The 17,664-nt window shown below is 31.5% G+C and overlaps 1 protein-coding gene across 2 annotated transcripts; it reads left to right on the top strand.

Moving 5' to 3' along the window:
• The first annotated feature begins 1,436 nt into the window (after nucleotides 1–1,436).
• On the top strand, nucleotides 1,437–6,324 carry LOC111317241 (calcium-dependent protein kinase 28-like). 2 transcript variants are annotated; one of them, XM_022919682.2, is made up of 12 exons: nucleotides 1,437–1,880; nucleotides 3,009–3,139; nucleotides 3,365–3,406; nucleotides 3,556–3,667; nucleotides 3,764–3,842; nucleotides 4,054–4,223; nucleotides 4,583–4,709; nucleotides 4,850–4,965; nucleotides 5,092–5,199; nucleotides 5,284–5,346; nucleotides 5,449–5,622; nucleotides 5,804–6,324. In XM_022919682.2, exons 1-12 carry the CDS (start codon nucleotides 1,488–1,490, stop codon nucleotides 5,966–5,968), a joined length of 1,680 nt encoding a protein of 559 aa, XP_022775417.2. In that variant the 5' UTR covers nucleotides 1,437–1,487; the 3' UTR covers nucleotides 5,969–6,324. The 2 variants fall into 2 exon arrangements, with proteins under 2 accessions (XP_022775417.2, XP_089609517.1); XM_089753391.1 differs by lacking the exon at nucleotides 3,365–3,406.
• The last annotated feature ends 11,340 nt before the right edge of the window (nucleotides 6,325–17,664 follow it).

Here is a 17,664-nt window from a genome sequence, read left to right on the forward strand (position 1 = left end):
TAAATTTTTATGCAAAAAAAATGTGTTTAGATTTGCAATAGATAATTGACTAATCTTTAGATCATTATATTAGACCCCTATCTTCTTAATAAGAGGATATTTTAAAAGTAATTTTAATGTGTAACCCATTTAATATTGAAAAAAAGAAAATTTGGTTCTAGTAGTAGCTATGTCTTTTGATGCTTATTTGACTAGTATGAACCAAATAATCTTTAACACTAGAAGCTTGCCGATGTTAATATCCTTTAAGTTTGTATGTTGCTATCCTTCATTATTTTATTGAATGTTAGGTGCGTATTCATATGCAATTGTTTTAGGGATATATATTGAACGACGGAGGTGGGGGGAATGAGAGCATCAACAATAATAAATCAGGGTTTTTGGTTTTCATATATATTTTTTTTTGTTATATCATGAGAACAAAGCTCTAATAGAAGTAAAGGGGAAGGGGAAGGTTTAATTCGAAACTAGATCGTTGATGTCCTTTCAAACGACTTTAATCATTAAACTAAAAGCTTAAGGACATTGGCTTTCACATTTTTTATTGTTAATGCTCTCATTCACAAACCAATTCGAATAATTTATCAAATTATTCATAAATTAATTTAAATTAAATTAAATTATTTAATATTCCAATCAAAATGAAATCAAATAAGAAAAAAATTTATCCAAATTGAATCATTCAATTTGATTTGTTATTTTAAAATTTTTCCCCGTGCCTATAAACCTTACTCCACCCCTAATATAGGATGAGAGCTAATCTAAGGTCTTATAAAGTCAATGCTTTGTCTTGGCCAAAAAGAGAAAAGGTGAAACTTATGTACTAGATTTAAAAATAGCAAAAACTTCATCATATAACTTCTTTTTTAAATTATATTCTCCAATATTTTTCCCTTAAGAAATTACTTCCAATAAATTTTACTTAAGAAAGATAAGAATAGATTACCAACTTAAATCCCAAAATCAGAAATGGTATTTTTATTTAGTAACAAGACATAAATATAAGAGATGAGACAGATGATAAAATAATTTCAGTTAGTAAAACTAAAAGGTGAAATTTAAAAAACTTGACAGCATCTAGATATTAATAGATATAAGCAGTTAGTTTAGGTACTGGAATCAAATGTTGTCAATCAATCAGACAGACGATTCTGTTGGGGAAACGGAAAACCAACAACCAAACTACGATGAAAATAAAATCACATTGTTCTATTTTTTATTTTGTTTTGGTCATTAATTTAAAATATTATTAACTCATAAATAAATAAATAATCTCGTTTGACCATAGCAGCAGCACCAGCCTTTCTTCCCAGGCCCTTTCCTTCTGCCCTTCTTCCTTCCGTGTTTCCTCTCTCATTTCCTCCCCTTTTCTTTCTCTTTGGGGGCTTAATCATTTAATTTTTTGCTATTTATTTCGTTACTCCTTTTCTTTTCTTATGGAATTCTGTCTCTAAAACTCATTCCTTTAGTATCCTCTTCTTCTAATCATGGGAATCTGTCTCTCCACCACCAAAGTCAGTGGCTCAAGCAGCAACGCCAACGCCAACCATCGCAAAGAACAACAATCCTCCGCCACCACAACAACAACCAATGAGAAGAAGGCGTCTCGAAAGCCAAATGATCGACAGGTTCAGCAGCAGCAGCAACAACAACAGGGGAAGAGTTCTCAGCCTTTAAAGGTCAAAGGGAAACAAAGTACGAGGAGACAAAGTGGGATCATCCCATATGGCAAACGTACGGATTTTGGGTACCATAAGGATTTTGATCAGCGTTACACAATTGGGAAATTGTTGGGACATGGGCAATTTGGTTACACCTATGTTGCCACAGACAAGGCAAATGGGGATCGTGTTGCAGTTAAGAAAATTGAGAAAAATAAGGTATTTTTTAAAATGTTTTTATAATCATTTGCTTGATTGTGCTTCTGGGTTCTTGGGATTATTTTGATTCACTTTTCTTTTTGGTTATCTTCGTTGTCTATCATATTCAAGGTGGAAATTTTTTTGGGCAAAAATGGTGGGATTTTTTTTGTCTGATAACATAAAGGTGGGAATTTGTAGGGTTAATTTGGATTGGAAGCTTTGATAATGGTGGGGGTGAGGGAATTTCATTCCTTATTGGTTATTTTATATATTAATTTACTTTATCTTGGATATGAAGCATGGTTATGGGAACCTTTCTCTTCTCTGTTTTATAATCTAATGTGGAGATTTTTCTTTTAACCCTTCTGGTTGGTTTTAATTATAAGCATCATTATCACAAATATGGAAATTTTTGGTGGGGCGTCCGCAATAACCTCGTTGAGCTATTAGGATTTTGGATCTATTCTTCTTCGGCTTGACGATCTTATTACAGTTTTAAGGTCTTGGTATGGCAAACTTGCGTCATAGCAATTTCTGAATACAAGTTTGCAGTAATTGAATTTCATTGTCACCATAATTGAATTTGAAGTTTCAATGTGAAGCTGCAACCTATAATCTGCATATATTTTGTAGTTGGAACTGACAATGAATTCGATAGAAGCAAAGTGGGAAGGTTGAATAGAAGATGATGTAGTTTCTCGAAATTAACTATTCTAACGTTAATAACTTTGATCTCACTTTGGCTTTGCTTTCATGGTGGGATATTGCATTGTTTTATTTTCATCTCCGAATGCCAAATTTTATAAACAGTTCCTAAAAGGAACCGTGTTCCTTTGAGCCAGAAAAGTGTTCCAGTGTTGGCAATTTTCATTTCTTTATTGCCTGCTAAACTTTCAAGCTTGATAACAAATCGCTTAATTTCCTGAACTCAGTAATCTAAAGGAGGTTAGGCAAGTGAGAGGCTTTTTTGTTTTCCTATGTTGTTGTACAATATATACTTCTGCCATTACCATAGAGGCATCATGTATAAGGTTTAAGTGCTTGGCTGATAAAACAATCTAGATGCATTAGATTCTTTTCTTTTCCATTTTGAAATGGGACTATTTATTTCTTTTTCTTATTTTAAATCCCTTGGGTTGGGTGCAGATGGTTCTTCCTATTGCTGTTGAGGATGTCAAGCGAGAGGTCAAGATATTGGAAGCCCTGAAAGGCCATGAGAATGTGGTTCAGTTTTATAATGCATTTGAGGATGATTCCTATGTATACATTGTTATGGAGTAAGTTTTATTAATTTTTATCTCCTTTTCTGGCGGTTCATTCAGTTCTGATTTTCTCTTAATTGTGTCATTTCCTTTTTCTTGTCTTCTGATGTTCACTTTTACCCAAAATAGTTTTTTTTTCCCCCTCGTGACACATCTTTTGCCTTGGCCTGCACTTATATGCTTTCATATCAATCATTCTATATCTTGACTCTATTACGTGTTGGCTCTGTCTGATGCTAGGTTATGTGAGGGTGGAGAACTGCTGGACCGGCTTTTGGCCAAGTAAGGATGCTTGGTTAATTAATTTTGGAACACTGTTACTGCTAAATAACATGTATTTATGGTCCAAATATTGTACTTAGTACTTTCTTTCTGTTGATGTTTTCAATAGTGTCACAACCAGTAGTAACACATGCTTGTCATCTTTGCAGAAAGGACAGCCGCTATAGTGAAAAAGATGCAGCAGTAGTTGTACGGCAGATGCTCAAAGTTGCTGCTGAGTGTCATTTGCGTGGCTTGGTGCACCGTGACATGAAACCTGAGGTATGCTTGATTACATTAACAGGGCTTACTTGTAAACTTCCTCTTGAGGGAGACATGCTGCTTACTTATGGTTCCCTTGCTGTTTCTTGTCTGTAGAATTTCCTATTTAAGTCAACCAGAGAGAACTCACCTCTGAAGGCTACAGATTTTGGTTTGTCAGACTTTATCATACCTGGTGAGTTGCATTTGCTTCATGTAGAGATTTTGTCATTGCTCATGAAATAACTATGGTTTTTAAAACTACTGGATCCATTAATCCATCTATTGTGTATTTTGATTTTTCCATTTTTTGTTGTTTTACTTACTTTCTCTTCAACTTGCTAGTGTTATAATCCTCATACCACAAACATTCAAGTCATACAATCCTAAACTATGACTACATGCAGGGAAGAGGTTTCGAGATATTGTTGGAAGTGCCTACTATGTTGCTCCTGAAGTATTAAAAAGAAGGTCAGGGCCTGAATCAGATGTATGGAGTATTGGTGTAATTACCTACATTTTGCTCTGTGGGAAGCGGCCTTTTTGGGATAAGACTGAGGATGGTATATTTAAGGAGGTGTAGTACATTGTCAAATCACGGATCCTGATTTTTTTTCATTCCTTTTATAGGGTTTATTCATTTTATTTTATTATTATCAGCTGTAGAGAGAATTGTTTCTGCACCACGTGCATTTCATATGAACTGATGACCATACTTGTGGAAACCTTTGCTCTCCATTTAATCCTTTATGCTTTAGTTATGTATAGGTTCACCTTCCAAGTTACCTTAGCTGTCTTTCGTTTTCCCTGAATAATCATGCTTTTCCTTATGAAATTCACTTTGCAATGTGTGTCTAAGATGTGTTATTTTCTGTTTTTATTTATTTATTGCATTTATTTTCTGGAGAATTCATATGCAACTGTCTATAATTTCAGGTTTTGAAGAACAAGCCTGATTTTCGTCGTAAACCATGGCCAACAATTAGCAATAGTGCTAAAGACTTTGTGAAGAAGTTATTGGTGAAGGATCCTCGGGCTAGATTGACAGCTGCTCAGGCGCTATGTATATGTTTACATCATTTCTTAGTAAATTTTTGTTTACGTGTCAAGTTTGCTATTAGCTACTAAAATAGATCTTCTATTGCATTGTCATTTTATCCTCCTTTTATTTCTAGAATATCTGATTGATTTCAACTTCTCCAGCACACCCATGGGTTAGAGAAGGAGGAAGTGCATCTGAGATTCCTGTTGATATATCTGTTCTGAAAAACCTGCGGAAATTTGTTAAGTATAGTCGATTGAAGCAGTTTGCTCTGAGGGTAACGTAGTTTTCCTTCCTCTTGAAACATTAGTGGATTATTTTATTGGCATATAATAATTATTATTATAACTGTTCCCTCCTTTCATTGCTCGTCTCTTTATATATAATTATTTTTACCTTGTAGGCGTTGGCTAGCACACTTAATGAAGAGGAGATAGCTGATCTCCGGGATCAGTTTGATGCAATTGATGTGGATAGGAATGGTTCTATTAGTCTTGAAGAGATGAGACAGGTAAACATTTCTATCATACCTAAAATCTATGAGGTTGCACAGAGCTTCTTGGATTTTGTCCTAATGAGGATGGTTTCAGTGCAGGCCCTTGCTAAAGATCTTCCTTGGAAGCTGAAGGAATCACGTGTCCTTGAGATTCTTCAAGCAGTGAGTAAAGTTTTCCTGTTCTTCATCTGAATGTCATTCTTTTTCCCCTCTCTTGTAAATAGTATTTCCTCTTGTGGAATTATTTATTTTCTTTGATTGCAGATTGATAGCAACACAGATGGGCTAGTTGATTTCACCGAGTTTGTTGCGGCAGCTCTACATGTGAATCAAATGGAAGAACATGATTCTGATAAATGGCAGCTGCGGTCACAGGCTGCTTTTGAGAAATTTGATGTAGATAGAGATGGGTTTATAACTCCAGAGGAACTTAGAATGGTGAATTTTGTTTCCTGTTGATCATTTTTCTTCTGAATTCACGTGTTTGGGGTGTCCTAGTACCCCAAGAGGCCTATGTTATTGCTGTCAATAGTGTTTTTCCATCTAAACTTTTTTACAAAGAAAGCTACTAGTGCCATAATTATGTTCCCTTCTTCACAGTTGTGCAATTGTCTTGCAGCACACGGGCTTAAGAGGTTCCATTGACCCTTTGCTTGAGGAGGCCGACATCGATAAAGATGGAAAAATAAGCCTTTCAGAATTTCGCAGACTTTTACGAACTGCAAGCATGGGATCACGGAAAGTACCAAGTCCATCTGGTCAGGGGAATACTCGGAAGTTATAGTTTAGAATTGAATTTTTGAGGGTTGACAACTGGAGAGACAAAAAAGAAAGCAAGAACAACGGAGCATTTTTCCAGATTTTGCTGGCTTGGTATTTGTAATGGATCCCAACCATGCATCCATCCACATGTCTCCATCAGCATTCTAGTGACCCTTTTTGCCTTTAGTATTTCTTGATGCCATCTGCTTTTGTGAATTCACTGCAGTGAGAGGTCTATAGGAGTTGATGTTGGCTCTCTTGGATTGAATATGGTATCATTCTTTGGTTGGGTATTTCTTGTTTGTACCCTTCAAATTTGTAATATGTGACTATAAAATAATTTTATCAATGAAAATATGGTGCATCCAAATTTATTCACCTCTTATTGTCACTACTCTGCCCACTGTACTTTGGTTCTCCACCAGTTCCGACCACGTGCCGATCCTGTTCCAGGGGAGGTCGGATTTAATTCAATTCACTTAACAGACAGATTTTCAAGTGGTTCGTAGACCACCATAATTTTGGTAGGATCCTTTGACTTTTTTTAATTGGCTCCAAATGTCATGTCTGATTTACTAGCAAAAGCCCACCCAAAGGCCCAAAATTCTAACTGGGTTTCAATTATCTCAGAAAACGAAGTTGAACCTCATCCTCAGGCCCAATAAACTAACATAGCGATAGTTGAACCAAGTGAGCATCTTCTTTGGGAATGAAAGGATAATTGAACCAAACGATGCAACAAGAAGTTAAAAGAGAACTAAAGCAAACATCCATTTAATGGTAAACCAATGCCAAGCAAATCACAAGAGCAGTCTAGAGGAGAGTAGTAGTAATTGGTACAGAATACAAACAAATTCAAATGGCCGCATGCATGTTAATCATAGTTTGGGTAATTTTCCATAATAAGACTAATGTGTTGTTTCCAGGAAACAGCTATGGCTAAATCATTTACCATACAGATTATAGGGAGTAACAATTTCGAAAGATTACTGCTACCTTTCTTCCACCTCAGCCTCACATTTTGCCGATGCTTATCAGTTATCACTCGCCAAAAACCATAAAATCTACGGGAGGATTTTACTTCTTGGAGGCTAACAGCAATTCATCTTCCTCGTTTCTCTCAGTCGATCCCCTTCATTGATCCTCTCTGAACAAGCAAAATGAAGCCAGACAAAAATTTGAGTCACATAAGTCACAGGCTTCTCCTGAGAGATCATATCCAACTGACAATGACCATTAGAGAAACATAACAGTAGAGCGCATTATGTTCACAATCATGGCTGCAACAGTAAGTCTTTGTCTCATCGTTTTCCTAATCTACAAATGCTTTCACCGATCAAACCACTCTTCTGACGAAAATCCCACCCAGCCAAAACCATCTATAGAGGTCGAACTCGCATCCATTCCTGTCCTTGTATACGGAGAATCAATGCCGCCTTGTTATTCTGTCATCTCTTTGGATCTTGGAAATTGCGCTATATGCTTGGAATACTACGTGCAAGGGTTTTGCCAAGGTGTAAGGGTTAGCATCATATCCATCAGTGCTAAGGAATTTTACCTAAATTTTTCTAGCATTTTTTTTTTTTTTTGCAGGTTACTTTTTGGCTTTAGAATGAAAAATCAAGCATTTTTTTTTACTTAATTACTTGAGTGACAGTTAATCTAGGGTTCCATTAAACAATTTTGTTATTGAGTGAGGTTAGTTAATTATGATTCCGGCTTGATTTTTCCCCTTCCAATTTGCTCTTAGCCCTTATGTAATGCCTTTTTTTTTGTTTTTTTGTTTTTTTTTAATTTTCATATTAATTTCTTGGTGCAGTTTCCATGACACAAATCCTGATCACAAGTGCGGATCAATATGGTTGCCATTGAAGAGAAAGCAGATTTCATTTGAAAACAAATTGACGAACACAAATCCTGAATCCTGCACATAAGTCTGCCAAATATTGGTAGACTTCAAATACTTAATTAACTCTCTTTGCAATTATTTTGGTTGGAAATTGACAATCACAAGAAAAAGAAAAGCATATATTAAAAAAAATTCTGAACTGTATTTACTTAATCACAAAATTTGCAAGCTGAGCTTTTTTTTTTTTTTTAATAATTAATTTATCTTTAACTCTTCAATCTTTATTTACTTAACTGAGAAAGATATTATGCGTTTAAGTATTTGATCAATTAAATAATACATTGTTTCTTTTTATATTTAATAAACTAATGCTTTAAGTGTAAAAATCTTTTCTATACTAAGAAAAAGCTTATAGCAATTTCATGCCTTAATTGTAAAAGATTAGACAGTCATCATTAGATATAAACAAAGAAAGTGTTGCTGATATGATAACTATCAGATAAAACCATGTTGGACCAATTAAAAGGTTAATAATGGACGATATCTTTTTATTCTTTGTATAAGGATAAATTTTGATTATTCAAGCATGTTGGACCAATTGAAAGGTTAATAATGGACGATGCAAGTGGAGAATTGCCAGATACAAAAGCCGACCCCGATGTTGAAATCTGTAATGGAAGGATAACTTCTTTAGGGATGTATTACTTTGATGTTACATCATGCCAAGTCGTGGAATGACTAATTGCATTTGCTTTGCACATAATTGGAGCCACTTGGAACCAATAACAAACGTTATCCTTTGTTTCATGTCTATGGAAATTATCGGCAGCCAGCCAGGCACAGCACTCAAATTAGGAAAAACATAACCCAAACCGATAGTGACCCGGAGACTATGTTCAACTGGAATTTTCAGCAATTTCTTTGCCAATTACTGAAAACATTTCTAGCCTATCATTACCTTTCACCAAGCTCTTACAATTACCATTCATTAGCTTTTTTTTTTTTTTTTTTTGTTTTCTTTTAACACATGATCCAGACCTCAATAATGTATATATGTCGGAAAAAGAAAGAATCTGAATGCTTCTAATTAAAACACCAGTGTGAAAAATTATATATTTTAAAATTATCAGAAAAAAATTAGAGTTGGACAAAACTTAAACTATACCTAATTATCTTATTAAAAAAATGACTTCAAAATATATAGAAGGATTAAGAGAGGGACAAATGGGAAATGGGAAGCACGTTTGACTTCTATTATTATTTTTTTATAAGGGAGAAAGCTAGACCGAAGAGATGATGGGTTGAGGTGAAAATGAGTGGCGTGTGATGACAAATAGAGACTGGTGAGTGGCCACTTCCCATAATTTGGGTCTCCATTTCGTTGGAAAGGAAGGACCGGCAACGATGCTAGAATCCATTTCAATGATGAAATTAATTTTGATGAAATTAAAAATAATAATAAAATTAAAATTAATTATTAAGTAATGAAATTAAATATTATAATAATAAAATTAAATTTAATAGTAAGATATATATAAATATAAAAATAATAATTATGATGAAATAAAATATAGTAAAAAAATAATCATTAAAGATATTAAATTAAACTTGTATATTATAAAATTTTTAGATTATTTGACATTTACGAGAGTAATTAAAAAATAATAAAATTATTTGTATGTCAAATAATAGTTTTTAAAAGATAAATAAAAAATAATAAAAATGATAGTAATATATCAAATTATTTTTTTAATTTAAATATATATTGAACTCTCAACTGTTTTATTTACTATAGATTTGATTACTAATTTATACATAAATATTTTATTTATTAAGTGCTATAAAGTTATCTAATTCTAAATGAATATATTTATTATTTATTTATATTAGAATTTAAGGTTTTGAAGGGATATTTAAAGAAAAATATTAATTACTTAAGGGTACAATTTGGACAAAATAATAATATGCTAAAAATTAAATGTTATTTTTTAAATTAAAAATATTTTAATTTAATTTTTAAATAAAAAAATAAAAAAATATGACAACAATGTTACAAAAATGCCAAAAGCATGGTGTGGTGGCTTACCTCACCCATTACCCAGAAATAAAAAGCCATTCATCCCGTGCAATTGCATCAAAAAGATACGTAATCGCATCGAAATGTTGTCGCGAATGAATCCAAATCTAGTCATAGTAAATACAAAGCAATAGCAATCAATAGCATTGTCTTTCTTCTCCCACACATGCATCTCCTTTTCACCCTAGCAAAAATATTTCTCTTTAATTCGCCTAGTGCTGGTGGACTAGATTGCGTACATATCCAATATTTGGATAGGATGTGATGCTCCACATTTATTTTGTGGACACAAAATACATAAATCAATTAATAAAATTATAAAGAAAAAGAAAACGATCTCCCTCCCATTCTATCAGGGTTGATTTCGTGTGCAATAGTTGTCGACCATTTGCATATATTAAACCGGTTAAGCTTGTTTGCTTTGTAATAATATATAGATTCGTAAATTTATGGTTAGATTTAACAAAATAGATAGAGTCGTAATCAATCTTTTTTCACTTAAGTGCGATTGATCACTTAAAGAATTTATCAGTTTAAGGAGATCCTAAACTTAACTAAGTGTCTCTAAAAAAATAGGTTCGGGTCTACAAATTAGAACAGAATTCAGGAGTTCAATTACATATAAAAAAAGTTATAATATCCCCACACGCTCATCTACAGGATTGTACCATATTATTTTAAATTTATTATAGGGTTTTGGTTCTAATGATTTTAAGTTTTTATATTAAATATTAGAAATAATTTTTAATATTCTTCATCAATTTAGTAGAACTTTTAAAAAAATATTTTTTCACCTCAAAAGTATTCAAGAATTTCATTTGATATCTTAAAAAGGTTCCATCATCAAAAAAAATTTATTTATTATTATTTATTATTTTTTATTGAAAATATATCTAATTATTCCACCATTTGAGTCAAATTAAAAAGATCTTCTCTTTTGAATTTTTAAAATTTCACCATTTAGACTTATTTAGAAAATCTCTTTATTTTTTATTTTTTGTTTGATTTTTAAATTTTTCACCATTTGGGTAAATTTAAAAACATATTTTTAGACTTTCTAAAGTTTCTACCTTTTAAGCCTATTTAGAAATTCTTTTTTTTTTGTTGAAAAGAAAATAATATGACTATTATTTTTATTGAAACTTCATCTAAATTATTTCACTATTTGAGACAAATTTAGATAAAATTTCTCACCCAGATATTTTTTAAAAATTTACCATTTAAAATTTTTAAGAATCTCATCTTTGGATAATTATCAAATATTTTCAACCAAATTTTTTATTTTTCTCTTTTTTTTAAAAAAATAGATATTAATTATTGTTATTAAAACTTTATCTAAATTATTTCACCATTTGAGACAAATTTAGACAAAATTTCTCACATAAAAATTTTGTAAAAATATACAATTTGAAATTTCTATAAATTTCATCATTGGATAATTAATATTTATTTTCAAAAATTTTATTTTATTATTTTATTATTTTTTATAAATTTAATCATGAAAAAAATACTAAGAAAAAAACATTAATAAAATACTTAATAAAATAAATACAAAAATACAAAAAAAAACTAAAAAATGACTTGCTGGGAATTCGATGCTGTTCAAATCCAGGCTCAGACAGCGGCTCGAGGACGTGGCTTGGCGGCTCGGCTTGGCTCAAAGGATCGATTGGTAGACGGGTCAAACGCGAGTCAAAAACGAGTCATGCTACGGGTCAAGTTGCACAAATGAAAACGTGCAGATTCTGTGGATATCTTAATGCCAAAACAACGTCGTTTTATAATAGTATGAAAAGGCTAAATTTCAGCCTTTTTTTCTCAGATTTTCACTTTTTTTTCTCTCTCTTCCCTTTTCTTTTCTCTTTTTCTCTTTCTAAAAACTGAGGAACTATAGCTGAATCTTCATCGAATTCTGAAAAAAATCACTGAAATTTGGGTAAGTTCATCGATCATTCATCGAAAAATTCAAGCTAGCCAGAATCTTCAATCGGATTCTGGGATGCTTGCAAAAAAATTCAACCGACACCAGAAAACTTGCCAAAAAATTAACCGACACCAGAAAATTTTATAGGAATCTAAAAAGTTTCCAAAAAATTTTCAAAAAAAATTTTTTTTTACCCAAAAAACTTTGAAAATTTTTTTGTTAACTACTTATTATGTTTTTATTTCTTGCTTTTGTTTTTTTTTTTTTTTGTGTGTCCTTTCTGCCTCTGTGTATGTCTATTTATAGGGTTTTGATCTGAGAACCCTAAATCAGAAAGAAAGTCTAATTTCTTTTTAACTTTAATCCCACCCAACTTCTTACGATCCTTCTTAAACTTTTCGACCCAGTTTTACACCAATTCAAACATCGATTTTTTTTCTGTTTTTTAATTTATTATTTTTTAAATTAATAGAAATCAAATAAGTAGAGCCCTGGACAGATTGAAATGTCTACAGCTGCTCTTCTTTACCCATTTTCTGTGTAACAGGAATTATCCAAAGACGTAGATACCTTACACACGATCATCTCAACACATTTATTTTTTTTTTTTGAAAAAGTAAACAATACTTCTCTAAACAGAGGTTCAATGACTTTGAGAAAAATAAATGCTCTTCTAAACAAAGGCACAACTTTGGAAATAAAATGTTCATCTAAACAAAGGCACCACACCTTTGGAAATAAAATGCTCATCTAAATAAAAGCACCATGACTTTGAAAAATAAATTGTTCTTTTAAATAGAGGCACCACAACTTTGAAAAAAAAAATGCTCTTCTAAATAGAGGCACCACCATTTTTGAAAAATAAATTACTCCTTTAAACAGAAGCACTACAACTTTGAAAAATAAATTACTCATCTAAACAGAGTGACCACGACTTTGAAAAATAAATTACTTCTCTAAATAGAGGCACCATGACTTTAAAAAATAAATTACTCCTCTAAACAAAGGCACCATAAATTTTAAAAAATAAAAATTCCTTAACAATCATGTCTAGAAGAGTCATAGATCATATCTGATGAAATTTGTAATGATAACTCGAAGACTCATAATTTGAGTTCGAAATTCAAAGATTTAGATTCGTAAAAACCTTTAAGCTTATAAAAAATTTACTGAAATTTGATTCTCAAAATTTCAGTTTTGCAAGATCTCAATATTCAAATTGCAAGACTATCATTCGAATTTTGGAGATTCGCATCCAAAAGTTCAAAACTTCTCATTCGAGTTCAAAGATTCACCCTTGACAAATTTAAGGTTTCACACCTCCAAAAAGTTTAAGCTTTTTTGTTTGAATTTTGGAGATCACATCCAAAAGTTCAAAGCTTCTCATTTAAGTTTAAAGGTTCACATTCAACAAATTTTAGGGTTCCATACCTCAAAATTCTCATTTGAAACCCAAAACTCAAAGATTCTCATTTGAAAATATCTTAAAGATTCTTATTTAAGACTCAAAGGTTCTCATTTGAAAATGTCTTAAAGATTCTTATTTAAGACTCAAAGGTTCTTATTTGAAAACATATTAAAGATTTTCATTTAAGACTCAAAGATTCTTATTTGAAAACGTCTTAAAGATTCTCATTTCAAACTCAAAGATTTTCATTTGAAAATGTCTTAAAGATTCTCATTTAAGATTAAAAAATTCTCACTTGAGAATTCATAATTTGATCTTAAAAGACTTCATCCAAATATTTAAAATTTCTTTTCCAAATGACTTTCATACTTTTGACAAAGTTAAAAGTTTGTATGTAATAAATGTCATGATCAATGATGCAAATACTTTTTTAATAATGCAAATGCAACAATCTAGATCCTCATAATACTACAAATGCTATATTCTTAATAATGATTCAAATATTGACTGCATAATGCAAAGTATAGCCAAACCAAAGTTTCAAACATTTTCCAAACAATAATGCAGACGTAATGATGTAATGCAGATGTCCATGTCATGAAATTAATTATGATAATATGATTCTCAAGACTTCACCATCTCTCATCTTTTTTTTTCTAACTTCTCAGCATTAACCATTTAGAACAAGTTTCGTCAATTGATACTTGACTGCAATTCACAGGCTTTTCAGCACTAGAACTTTTAAAACAAATTTTGTCCATTAATCCATACTATTTTCACTATAATTTACAGGCTTTTTAACACTAACTATTTCATAACAAACTCTGTCCTCTGATTCACATTATTTTCACTTTATCACCATTCACAGGCTTCTCAGCACTAGTCATTTCAGAATGAATTTATGTCCTCTGATCCATATTATTTTTATCATTTAACCATAACTTATAAGTTATGTCGACCAATCCATCACCATATTCATTTCTTGATAATCTTTTTTTAGATTTTTCCCTCTATTGATTTATTGATCAATCCATCACCATATTCATTATTTAATCATACCATGTGTCCTTTCAAATCATCTTTTCAAGTTTTTGCACTCTTTATTTTTTGTTCCCTATCATCCTGGATTTTTTTTCAAAGAAATATAAGAATCTTTTATGCATATTATCATTCATTCATCATTATTTCAAATCATGACAAATATAATACATTCACATGCTTTCTCGATTCATTCTAGGGATGTAAGAATAGAATAACATAAGGTGAGTTGAGAGAAAGATAGTCAATAAGGAGTAAGTCTGGTATAAAACAAATGGGCAAAGGAACAAATTCAGAGCATGTCCTTGGGAATGGTATTGAATGGTGTGACAATGTCCAATCAATGAATACTTAGATAATTTTTAACATTAATCTAGAATTTTTTTTCAAAAACTTATTCCATTGACTTTCGAAGTCATTTTGAACTCATCAAACTTAACTCCAGCTTTGGAGGATCTTCAGATATTTTTAGTCTTTTATGAATTTAAACTGTCTATCTAACTCTCAACTCAAAGGTTTTTATACTTAAATCGCCCTTTCGAGTTTTTAATTTGAGTCTTATTTTCTCTCCTTTTACATTTTCTCATTCTTTCATTTTTTTCTTTCATTCTTTCACCCATTATTGATATCTCTTCCACATCAATTTTTAGAGCTATGTAGCAGGATTTCATTGCTCTATCGCGAGCATGCCTTAGCTCAACATATGATCATTCAATTCGTACATTCACATTTGATCCAAATAAACTTTTAAAGGTTATAATGAAGGCTATGGTGAGGGATCACGAAAGAAATTGATAAAATAGGCTTAAAACATGTGTTTAAAGGGTTCACAACCAAATGATCATTTTTCATCATTTGATACAACTTAGCATTTTGCCCCATTTCACATCATTTCACTACATTTTCTTTTTTCATTCATATTCCTCACAAAAGGACTCTTATTACTTTACTTTAAATCATGTATGGCATTCATTTTTTTTTCTTTTCCTTTCTATCTTTGAGATCTTTTTCGATCTTTTACTTTTTTTAAAAAAAAAATTATCCCCTAGTGTGGAAGGTGATCATTGGTTAGGATTCTTTAAAAAAAAAATCATAATAGGCTCAAAGGAGTAGCAATGAATAGTTTTTCAAATGGTAAAAGAAAAACAGCCATTTTTTATCTCAAATGTAAATATTTTCCTTGAACATCATCTATTAAATAAAAAATAAGCTTATAGATCTTTATAAAAGACTGCACATCTTTAAGACATCTATTTCACATCTACTAGTAGTTAATTTTTTTTGCTTAAATAGTCTCATCCGATCAATGTAATGAGTTCTCAAAATTAAATTTCAAAATTATTGTTATCATTGTCTAAACATTCATCATTTAAAATTTGAGAAAGGGAATAAAAAAATAGCAAATAGTAAAGCCTAGAATAATGGCATGGACGAAAAAAATATAATGAAATGCATCAACTTGTCTTTTATTAAAATGATAACAAAAAAAATCTTATTACATGAAGAATTTCTAGCATTACTCTGAAAGAAATCTTAAAATGACAAGCAACTTCCAACCAGCCTTAACATTTTTTTTAAAATTATGCCCTTGTACAATCAAGTAAAGGATTTTATTGATGCCCCCCTAATTTATCGAAGCTCACTAAGCCTTTTCGGATCAAACTTTATACTTTATATTTGAAAATATGATAGGTTTCAATAGAATGACCTATGTTCCCATTGTGATAATCGCACATTGCATTAGTATCATACCACTTTTGATAAGGTGGCTTTAATGGTTCTAAAATAACTGAAGATATCAAATTATTCTTGACCAATTCTGGGAATAACTCAGTGTAAATTATAAGGATAGGGTCAATATGTGCCATTTTTTTGTTATCCCGAGATCTCTTTAAACCACTTGCTTGGTTATTAGGCTTTGAACCTTATGTAGGTTCTTGAAAGGCTTATTAGTAGGTTTGTGGGTAAATTTGTTGTGGATATGATTGATAAAAGACTTGTGCAATGCCATTAACTGCAGGATAGTAAACAAGATGAACTGATAGTGGATATGAAGCATAGCTTCTATATTATTGCCGATCAAAATTCACAACTTAAACTTCAGCTTTTTTTTTCTGTCATATTCTTGGTTTCTCTTCCTTTCAACTTGCCATTTTTAATGGTATTTTTAATGATTTCTCTTGAGATCACCATGTCAATGAAATTTTTTATGGCATTCCCCATCATCTTTTCATAATAGAAAAATTTCAAAGTGCTAACAAATAATAATTTTTTTCTCAATCAAAGAAGGCTGCACCTGAGTAGCCATGTCCCTCCACCTCTGGGCATATTCTTTGAATGATTCAATCATTTTTTTTCATATTTTATAAAAAAAAATGATCATGACCTAGATCTATGTATGAAGTCATGGGCCATATCACTTCAAGAACGAATATGAGTTCTATCCAACTGGACATACCACCTAGTAGTAGAACCAATAAGGGTGTCTTGGACCACACGCATTAATAGTTTTTTATTATTAGCATGGGCAATCATATTTCGATAGTACATAGTACTATGAGTTTTCGAACACTTTGTACCATCATACTTTTCGAATTCTGGCACTTTGAACTTTGAAAGAATAATTACAAAGCCCATCAACATTATAGAACCATAAAAACCAATGCTTTTTATGGCCCATAATATTTTCTCTAATAAGTTTATTTTCTGTTTAGCTTTTAAGGCTTTTAAAGTTTCATTCTCCTTAGGCCTCAATTTTTTCTTTTCTTTTGGATCATCTAAGTTGAGGATTGCTAATAGTTCTATTATTTTTTCAGTAAAGACAATATTTACATAACTCTAGTACTGCCCTAAATTTGAAGCTGATGGCATTTTAGGGTATGTATATCTTACAGGATATGTGAACTACTAGGGTGGTGCATCCTAAGTGGACTGAGCTTGATGAGGCCTAAAACTAAGAGGATACATAAGGTCAATCACCTCTTATGATAGATGTTCTTATTGGCTAGTACTTTTTTTATTTCTTTTCCCTTGTTTAACTTATTCAAGGCCTCTAAAATCTTACTCAACTCCCCTTCAAGCTTTTTTTGAGCTTTCTTTATCCTCTCAAGACGATTAGAATTCTCTTGTTATATTTATCTGGCTTGAGCTCCTTGTATTTTATTGGTGAATTGGGTTCTTACTTGGTGGAGCTATCCTTGAACCTTGAATACCACAGTTATGATAAAAAAATGCTATGCTTTATGCATGATATGTTAATGTATAAAATGTACCTTTTCATGGATGAAATAAATATGATGCAAATGTAGAATGTTACATATGACAATGAAAATGATGCATGATATGATAATGCAAATGCAAAAAGTTAAACAAACAAAATAGTTAGATCACAAACTGTTTTTTCTTGTATCCTGACTTCGGTT

This window comes from Durio zibethinus, chromosome 24 (assembly GCF_047325235.1).
Source record: "Durio zibethinus cultivar Kanyao isolate XHJ-2024 chromosome 24, ASM4732523v1, whole genome shotgun sequence".
In the NCBI taxonomy this organism is placed as follows: Eukaryota; Viridiplantae; Streptophyta; class Magnoliopsida; order Malvales; family Malvaceae; genus Durio; species Durio zibethinus.